This window comes from Gigantopelta aegis, chromosome 4 (assembly GCF_016097555.1).
Source record: "Gigantopelta aegis isolate Gae_Host chromosome 4, Gae_host_genome, whole genome shotgun sequence".
Taxonomy (NCBI): Eukaryota; Metazoa; Mollusca; class Gastropoda; order Neomphalida; family Peltospiridae; genus Gigantopelta; species Gigantopelta aegis.
In genome coordinates this window covers 36,562,592-36,573,043 of record NC_054702.1, presented here as the reverse complement: position 1 = coordinate 36,573,043, position 10,452 = coordinate 36,562,592, and the positions used below count along the sequence as shown (strand labels likewise).

The 10,452-nt window shown below is 37.4% G+C and overlaps 1 protein-coding gene across 1 annotated transcript in view; it reads right to left on the bottom strand.

The window, feature by feature from the left end:
• Positions 1–1,056: 1,056 nt before the first annotated feature.
• The window catches only part of LOC121369818, a 26,163-nt gene continuing 16,767 nt past the window's right edge, over positions 1,057–10,452 (bottom strand). The window contains exon 3 of the mRNA XM_041494891.1: positions 1,057–1,139. Within this exon, the coding sequence (XP_041350825.1) occupies positions 1,057–1,139 (83 nt within the window). The remainder of the gene's footprint in view (positions 1,140–10,452) is intronic.

The following is a 10,452-nucleotide window of genomic DNA, read 5'->3' as shown; positions in this document are numbered from 1 at the left end:
GCCCGAAGGATCATGTAAGTTCTACGTCACACGCCACTACATCACTCGCCTCCGGCGGCTCCGCCGCTCGAAAACTGGGTACGGGGTTGGGGTACAGCAGGCAGCGCCAGTTCCAGTCCTCTAACTGGGTATGAGGTTGGGGTGTGTGACAGCGCACTCGCAGCTGAAACCACAGGAAAACAAAGAAGATACAACACGAAGATAAAAGTTAGAAGAAAGAAAAGAAGCTAGAAGACGAAAAGGGAATTAGAAGAAAGGATGAGAAGAATGAAACACGAAGATAGAAAATACAAAAAACAAGATGGATGACTACATTACCGTACAAAGTAAGGATATCTATTATTCTGTTGTCCTTGCTCACGCTGAATACGATCTTATACATCCTCAATTCCTTCAACATCGCGCTTTAGCCAAGAATAAAGACGGAGAGTACGTGTATGCGACGGGACACACATACATAAAAACGTATCAGTTAGAATACGGAGATCTAACGGAGAAGTTAGTCGACCATTGGTCCACCCCCAAATCAGACTATTTAGCCAAAGGACAGGACAGGGTGGTTATGGAATTGAAGTCATTTCTTAAAAACAAAAACTTGAATGTACTTTTATCATTCCATAATAAAGAATGTGCCACCTCCGGAAACATTCCAATGTATGGATCTCACCTACACATATTGTGGAAGACAACTCTCACCCAGCCGTCCCAGGACAAACAATACAGGCGTCTCCATCGGCTTGTATTGCAAGAAAAGGGCTACATGACGATTAAAAAACTCGCACCACAAAAGTTCAGCTTGTCAGCCTTTATGCAGTATCTTCAGGATGATGAAGAGAAGACGTTTATGGGTACCAACGATGAGTCCATGTTGAAGAAGTGGAATGTACTCCGAGACAACGAGAAGGAGTGGAACAAGGATGTCACTAAACGACATGTTCCGACTCGTCAGCGATCGAAATCCCGGAATCGCAGTTTCAAGTACGAAGCCCAAAGCGGAAACTGAAAGTTGCTGAATTTCTCAACTCTAAGCGCAGAGATAGCCAACAACTACCAAATCTACGACTCGGACGAGGACAAGACTACCGCCAACACCTCTACACATGCGATCCCTGAGTATATGATGAAGTATAAGGGGCCAGCTGATAAAGGAACATCCTGAGGTGAGTAAGCTAAACACGATGATCGGTAAATATTCTTGTGACAGTAAAGAATTCAAAGCGCTATGCTCAGCTGTGGTCAATGCCTTAGGCGAAAAAAAATTCAATGCCGCTAGGAGTAAATACACAGCAGAACTAGCCAATCTTTCCGCGTTAGAGTCCACTGAAATGTTACTGGATAATTTCGACAAGTACATGTCGCCGGAAGACAGCTTTAATATGTAAGGGGGTGTTAATAATTACGTAACGCTCTAGGGATAGAGGGTACAGTGTTCGATTTACGTAACATTTTTCAAGACTATATGTTATTTTTATTCATTACTTAGACCTAAAAAGGTTTTTTTTTTAAATGCGCGGTCAATCTAGGATCGATCCCCATCGGCGGGTATATAAAAGGCCATGGTATTTGATATCCTGTCTGTGGGATAGTACATATAAACAATCCCTTGTTAAAAAAATGTAGCGGGTTTCTAACGCTCGTGTGCAGGGATTTCAGCGGGGTTGGTGTTATAGACTGTTGAGCGAAGTTTATATGGGGGCCATGCTCCCCCAGAAAATATATAGATATATATTTTATTTTTTTTGTGGCAAGTGGTACCGACAGTGACTGCCAGGCTGCGTTATCCTGCGAGTCTTCTTTTGAGGTTGAAGATGGTAGTGACGATGACTGGGCAAATACCTGTGCTACTCAACAAATAATGCCGTATCAATTTGAACCAGAAACGTCTTCCGAAGGAATAGCCGCCACCGGCCTGACAGATGACGACGAAAATGCTAGAGGGAGACTGTTTACCAATGAATGGCAAGTTTTAATCTTGTTTTGTTCTTTAGCTTTTCGTGCAAAATATTTTCCTACATTATTTGTGACGTCGTAGAAATGACGATAAACAACACTTCAGAGTTTTTACCAAGCTATTATGTATTTTCGTTGGATAAATTTAATCGTTTTGTGATTTTTGTAAAATTGCAATACACATGGTATACAGCGCCCTGGGCAAGGCAAGTATTGTGCCCCTTAAAGGGACATTCCTGAGTTTGCTGCAATCGACTAACAGTTTTTAACGATTATAATTACATTTCAAATATATTTTTTTGTATAAAATATTAGTGGCTATAGATTAAACGTGTTTCTGATCGTTATAATATTTGTACTAGGTTAAATTTCATTTTATTTCCTAAAATAGTTTTTTCATACGTACGAAATTATTTGAAGGCAAAATCCAGTTTGGGCTTCTTACAAATATTAAGACGACCAGAAACATCTAAACAAGAAAATATATTTAATATGTAAGTTTAATAAAATATTTCTACGATTAAACTTACATATTAAATATATTTTCTTGTTTAGAATATCGGTGTCTGTATATTCAGTGTGTTTCTGGTCGTCTTAATATTTGTAAGAAGCCCAAACTGGATTTTGTCTTCAAATAATTTCGTACATATGATGGGATGGTGACACGAAAGTGTGTCTTTTTATCAATTGCCAATAAAGATGTTATACTGTGTTGGGTACCCAGCCATGTTGGCATTAGGGGTAACGAAAAGGCAGATGTTGCTGCCAAGTCTGCTTTGAACTTCCCCCGTGTCCATGTTGGTGTCCCCTACAGTGATTTTAAATTTCATATTAACCAATATATCTTTTCGACTTGGCAAGATGATTGGGACGATGCGGTTGCGAATAAGCTTCATTCTGTCAAGGCAGTCCTAGGAGAGTGGCAGTCATCCTACAGGCGATGCAGGAAGGATGAAGTAGTCTTATGCCGTGCCCGCATCGGCCATACATATTTGACGCATTCATTTATTTTAAAGAAGGACCCTCCTCCTCAGTGTGAACACTGTCAGTGTACACTGACTGTGCGGCACATTTTGGTGGAGTGTGATCATCTCAAGCCGACAAGAAATGATTTGGAATCGTTTAAATTCCATCCAATGTTAATTGTAAAGTTTTTAAAACACTGACTTCTATACAAAAATTTAAGATATACTTAACTTGATTTTATATATTGTATTATACTTTCCCCCCCACAGCTCCTTACACTGTGGTTTTACATGAGTCTATATAAATATGTTCATATACTTACCATTTGTGACACCCAATAGCCGATATGTATTTTTGTGCTGGGGTGTCGTTAAACAAACATTCAATCAATCAATCAATCGTACATATGAAAAAATCATATTTAACCTAGTACAAATAGTAGAACGATCAGAAACACGTTTAATATACAGCCACTAATATTTTATGCAGACAAATGTATTTGATATGTAATTACAATCGTTAAAAAGTCTCTGTTAAACGATAACATCTTAAAAAATGCAGAAAACTCAGGAATGTCCCTTTAATGTTATATTTATAAAGAAGAAGAAATTTTCTCTCCTCTTCCTTCTCCTGGCAAGACATGTTTATCCTTAGATAACTGGCTTTAGAATGAAATAGTGTGCAATAATTTGACAAAGTGCCATCAACGACACAGTATTATTGAGAAACCTTCAATAAATATCTACCGATGTTTGATTCTGTCAATATATTGTGTCAATCAAAAACTTGCTTCACTATCACACACTAATGATCAATAAAATTGATCGTGTATGGGCTGTTTATTAATAAGCTTTCTCCAAATAAAAACGTGCTGATTATGGATGAAAGCCTCCCTACAAAACGTTTCAAATCTAACAAGATGGTCAACCGTGCTACGTCTAGATCTCAACCCACATTGCACGTTAGTAAGCAATTTGTGGGATTCAAGATACCAGACAAGTCTACGATTGATCATTCGTTGTGGTGTTCAGTTTTATTAACGCTCATAATTGCATAATTTCTTTCTAACAGATATTTTTGTTAAATGTTAAAGGGACATTCCTGAGTTTGCTGCAATGTTTTAAGATGTTGTCGACTAATAAAATATTTCTACGATTAAAATTCCAAAACATTTCTGTTGCCAAATATATAATTTCTCGTCGGCTTGAGACAATCACACGGCGCAGTCAGTGTATACTGACAATGTTCACACTAAGGAGGAGGGTGCTTCTTTGAAATAATGATAAATATGTATCGCCGATGCGAGCACGGCAGTACTTCATCCTTCCTCCATCACCTGTATGATGACTGCCACTCTCCCAGAACTGGCTTGACAGAATGAAACTTGTTCGCAACCGTATCGTTCCAATCATCTTGTCAAGTCAAAAAAATATATTGGTTAATATGAAATTTAAAATCACTGTAGGGTACCCCAACATGGACACGGGGCAAGTTCAAAGCAGACTTGGCAGCAACATCTTCCTTTTCGTTACCCCTGATGCCAACATCCATGTATAGTCAGTCGGGCTCGCAGTCTCCGCGGTCTTAGCTATTTTGGGAATAAACATTTGGAAGCGCCATCTAGCGTTTGTTGGTATATGCAAATAGAGAGAAGGAAGTATGTTTTTGACAAATGCGAACAAATCAGTGTGAAATGTTCCATTCTCTTGTAAGTTAAATGGACATTCCTGAGTTTGCTGCAATTTTTAAGATGTTATCGACTAACGGAGACCGTTTAACGATTATAATTACATATCAAATGTATTTTTCTGCATAAAATATTAGTGGATGTATATTAAACGTGTTTCTGGTCGTTCTAATATTTGTACTAAGTTAATTTTCATTTTATTTCCTAAAATATTATTTTTTCGTACGTACGAATTTATTTGAACACAAAATCCAGTTTGGGCTTCTTATAAATATTAAGACGACCACAAACACATTGAATATACAGACACTGATATTCTAAACGAGAAAATATATTTAAAGGGACATTCCTGAGTTTGCTGCAATGTTTTAAGATGTTGTTGACTAATAAAATATTTCTACGATTAAACTTACATATTAAATATATTTTCTTGTTTAGAATATCAGTGTCTTTATATTCAATGTGTTTCTGGCCCTCTTAATATGTGTAAGAAGCCCAAACTGGGGTTTGTCTTCGAATATTTTCGTACGTACGAAAAAAAATCCTTTTTTGGAAATAAAATGAAAATTAACCTAATACAAATATTAGAACGATCAGAAACACGTTTAATATACAGACACTAATATTTTATGCAAAAAAAATATATTTGATATGTAATTACAGTCGTCAAAAAGTATCTGTTAGTTGATAACATCTTAAACATTGCATCAAAAAAAGAAGTAAAGTTTGTTTTATTTAACGACGCCGCTAGAGCACATTGATTTTTTTATCTTATCATCGGCTATTGGACGTCAAACATATGGTCATTCTGACAGTTTTTAGAAGAAACCCGCTGTCGCCACATAGGCTACTCTTTTTACGACAGGCAGCAAGGGATCTTTTATTTGCGCTTCCCACAGGCAGGATAGCACAAACCATGTCCTTTGTTGAACCAGTTATGGATCACTGGTCGGTGCAAGTGGTTTACACCTACCCATTGAGCTTTCCGGAGCACTCACTCGATTAAAAATCCCATGCCTCGACTGGGATACGAACCCAGTAACTACCAGCCCGTAGACTGATGGCCTGCCACGACGCCACCGAGGCCGGTACATTGCATCAAAGTCAGGAATGTCCCTTTAACATCTACTTTAAGATTAAAATAATGATGTAGAATTGGAAAACAATTGTGAATTTTACATACATCTTATTCGGGTAAGATGAAGTTATTGAGAATTGGGAATGAAAGTAAACTTCTCATAGTGCTGTATATAATATACACCAATACATTAGCTAAGCACAAAATATATATGACTACAACAAGCAAAGAAAGAACAGATATGAAATTTTGTGACATTGGTGAATTGTTAATTGTATATCATTGAAAACATTTATTTCAGCAATTTAGGTCTTTCATATAATTGGGAAAAAAATTGCTTGGATTTTATAAGCATGAATTTGTGAACCGACACATTTCATGAATATATTTGTGAATACCAAGCATTCCTTGATTATCAAAACGGAATTTGCAAATCAAGTGGTATAACATTTGGAATACAAGGAACAGATATAGTGTGTGCCTTTAGAATGAATTGATATATTTTGATTCTTTAAATGTTATTATTTTCTTAAAATAATTGTATTGCTATACATTGCAGAATGATTTGAAGACAAACAAAGACTACTCATGTAATGTATCCATGTTGAGTTTCACTGGAATAACGCACATTTGAGCCTGCAGTGTCAATGCATATACTTACCATAATGCACTTGGAAAATCACTCATGTTCAATAGTTAATGTTTTACAATGACAAATGCAACTGAAACGTGAACACTACACCTTGAAGAATTATTATAGTCCACGGTCGTTTTAGCCAATGAAAAAGGCGCTTAATAAACAGCATGATTATGACGTAATGGTTGTTACATAGTTGTAGCCAATACAAACACTGCTTGCTTACAGTAATGTAAATGTGCCTAGACGGTTGCTTCTTTGCAGCATGACATATCATTGACCATTAACTGTTGTATTCATTTTAAAAAAATGGTAATGAAATGACGTAATTAAAGCAGAAGTGACGTCATTTAGCTTAGTGTTTGTGATTTGACATTCTTAAGTTTTCAACTATGGCGAAATATATCGCAAGCATCTGTATTGTGCGCGTAAAAATTACAATGCAGTACAATAACCCCAAGCCTCCCACCCCCAACACACACACATAAGTGTTTACTGCTTTTGTATATTTTTCTAATGTGTATTGACAATACAAATACAGACTGGATGTATATTCCCAAATAATAACATTCTCAATAATACTTTGTACTTTACATGAATATTTAACGACACCCCAGCACGAAAAATGCATCGGCTATTGGGTGTCAAACTATGGTAAATGCAACAACAACAAAAATTGATTATCGACATCAATATAAAAATTCAACAGTTAAATTAAAACATAGTGTAAAGAACTGGGCAACAAATACAAATATCACAGATAGATATAATTAAAATTCAGAATAAAACTCAGTGTCACTTAAAAATTAAAATAATTTCTGGATGGAATCGAAATGATTCCATCACATTTCTTTGTCCAAATAAATCTTTTAAAGTTGCTGACAACTGCTTACACTCCACCAAAATGTGTCGCACAGTCAGAAGACACTGACAGTGTTCATACTGAGGTGGAGGATCTTTCTTTAAGATAAATGAATGGGTTAAATATGTATGCCCGATGCGGGCACGACACAAGACTATTTCATCCTTCCTGCACTGTCTATAGGAGGACTGGCTTGATAGCATGAAGCTTGTTCGCAATCTCACCGTCACAATCACGTTGCCAAGTCGAAAAGATAAATTGGTTGATATTAGTTTTAAAATCGGTATAAGGCACACCAACCCTTGCATGAGGCACACCAACCCTTGCATGAGGCACACCAACCCTTGCATGAGGCAAATCCAAAGCAGACTTGGCAGCTGAATCTGCCTTTTCATTACCCCTGATGCCAACATGGCTGGGCACCCAACAAAATACAATAACTTTATTGGCAATAGATAAAAAGACACACGTCCAGCTTCATATTTCGTGAAGCTTGAAGACACGAAAGTGAGTGTAAAAATAATAATTTTGGATGCACTAGAATCCTTTAGTTCTTCCAAGGCTTTAATGACTGCCCAAACTTCAGCACTAAAAATCAATGCTGAGTCAGGCAGTCTGATGGAAAAACTGTAGCACAAGCCACAGAATTTCCATCCCGTGATCCATCGGTATACACAGGAATGTAATCACGGTACTTGTCTTGAATTTCCATGAAAAACTGTTTATAAATAACAGCATCTGTACGATCTTAGGTGGTAAAACAAAATATGAAGGAGTTTCCAAAGTGTCAGTTAAATCAATGTTGGAAAGCGACAAAAAACGCTTAACGCGAAGACCAAATGTATGAATAGCATTTAGCCTTGCATCAAACAACTTCATATATTTGTTATCAAACACCGCATGATGTGTTGGTAACGATTGAATTTTGGCAGCATACTGCAGAGAAAGCTTGGCACGTCTAGCACCCAAACAAGGTTCGTGTGCATCAACGTACAAGCTCTCTACAGGAGACGTTCTAAATGCACCAAGACAAAGCCTAAGTCCCTGATTGTGTATAGGATCTAGCATCTGCAAGTAAGACTTGCGTGCCGACCCATACACAATGCATCCATAATCAAGTTTTGATCTAACTAGAGATCTATACAGACGGAGCATAACCTTTCGGTCTGCTCCCCATTCCGTATTACCAATAACTTTTAAAATATTCAAAGCTTTTAAGCCCTTCTTTTTAACATATTTAAGATGGGGCACAAAAGATAGCTTCCTGTCAAATATAACCCCCAGAAATTTAGACTCCTACACAACTGGAATTGGATTTTTGTCCAAAAACAATTGTGGGTCTAAGTGGAGACCTCTTTTCTGGCAGATATGCATACAAACTGTTTTTGCTTTGTCAGTTGCCCAAACAAAGCTGCAACTTACGTTCAATGATACTCATATTGGATGATCTATAGCAAATCTGAAAATCATCGACATATAACGAGCAATCCACAGCAGGCGTTAAACACTGGGTGATGCTGTTAATTTTCACAGAAAATAAAGTTACAGACAGGACACTACCTTGAGGTACACCCATCTCCTGTGGGTGAATGTCGGACAAAGGCGACCTCTAAGGCCCATGCCATGGAGGTCGTTTAAAATCCCATACTTCCACGTGGTATCGTAAGCCTTCCCCACATCAAAAAACACTGAAACCAAGTGCTGATTATGAATGAAAGCTTCCCTACAAAACGTTTCAAATCTAACAAGATGATCAACCGTGCTACGTCTAGATCTGAACCCACATTGCACGTTAGTAAGCAATTTGTGAGATTCAAGATACCAGACAAAGTCGACGACGGCGCTCCGACTTCGTCATGATCAGTTCCATGGTTTTACAAATGCAACTTTGTCAAAGCGATAGCGCGATAACTAGTAGGATTTTTGGATCCTTACCAGGCTTGGGAATAGGAATGATAATAGCTTTCCTCCAATCAGAAGGAAAGTCTCCAGAAATCCAGATGTTATTAAAAATATTCAAAAGAACTATCAAAGATGATTCAGGTAAATGTTGTAATAACTGATAATGAATTTCATGTGGTCCTACTGAAGTATCATGGGCTCTACGAAGAGCATCCTGCAATTCCTCCATAGAGAAACGCCTGTTGTACACTTCAGCATTTTCAGATGAAAAATTAATGGACTGCTTTTCAGCTTTAGTTCTGACAGATGTAAAAAGCATCTGTACTGAAAGCTTAAGATGAATTATGAGAAAAGTTGTCTGCCAATGCACTGGCAATGTCACGATGAGACGTGACATCCGTGTCATTGACAGACAAATGATGAACTGTATTACTGGATTTTTTACGGATCCTATTCCAGACAGATTTCACCGATGTTTGTGAATTCAACTTGGAGACAAAAGTTCTCCAAGATATTTTCTTACTCTGTCTAATCTCTCTACGAGCCTTAGCCCTAGCAATACGAAATGCATCCAGGTTGTCTGCTGTAGGTTCACGTTTGAACCGCTCAAGCAACCTGTTTCTCTCTTTGAATGCATCTTTGCGCGTATCATTAAACCATGTTTTATTGAAACGCTTTGGCACTGGCGAAGTCTTAGGAATAGTTTCATCTGCAATGTCCTTCAAGATGGAAGTGAACAAAGACATGTTATGTACTTGGTGTATCCAGAACAACTTTGGAGATTTGCTTCATTTCAACTCATTTGCTATACAATTTTAAAAGATCACCATGTACATAATCCAAAATATAGATTCAAACGCAATATCCACAAACAGTGTTCATTAGTTTACACATTTAATTTCAACAATATATTCGCTCTTTCCTACACCTGTTGCTGGAAATCTGACGTCTTCAGACAATAATTTGTAACAAATCAATTGCTAATTAATAGCACAAAGCATTGTACTCAAAATAATGATATCTGGAAGAAATAAAAACACACAAATTGAATGAATACGTCTGGGGGGAAATTTACCGAGACAGACACGTTTGTGCCGAAGATGGGAAGTTAACATTTCAAGTAATTTAATAAAATGCTATTGTTCTCGAATACGTGTCTGTCGTCTGTTCTTAATGAAATAAAATTACGTTTGTGCTGGTGAGCAAGGTGTGAAATACAAAAGAACAATGCTGTGAAAGAGTTTACGCGCGCCGCTACTGTGAGTCTTAGTGATCTTTTTTTACCCGGAAGTTCATTCGAATATGGGGTTAAACAAAAAAAAGCCTTGTTCAAGGGGAGGAACAACTTCTTCATTGTTGTACATTTATCT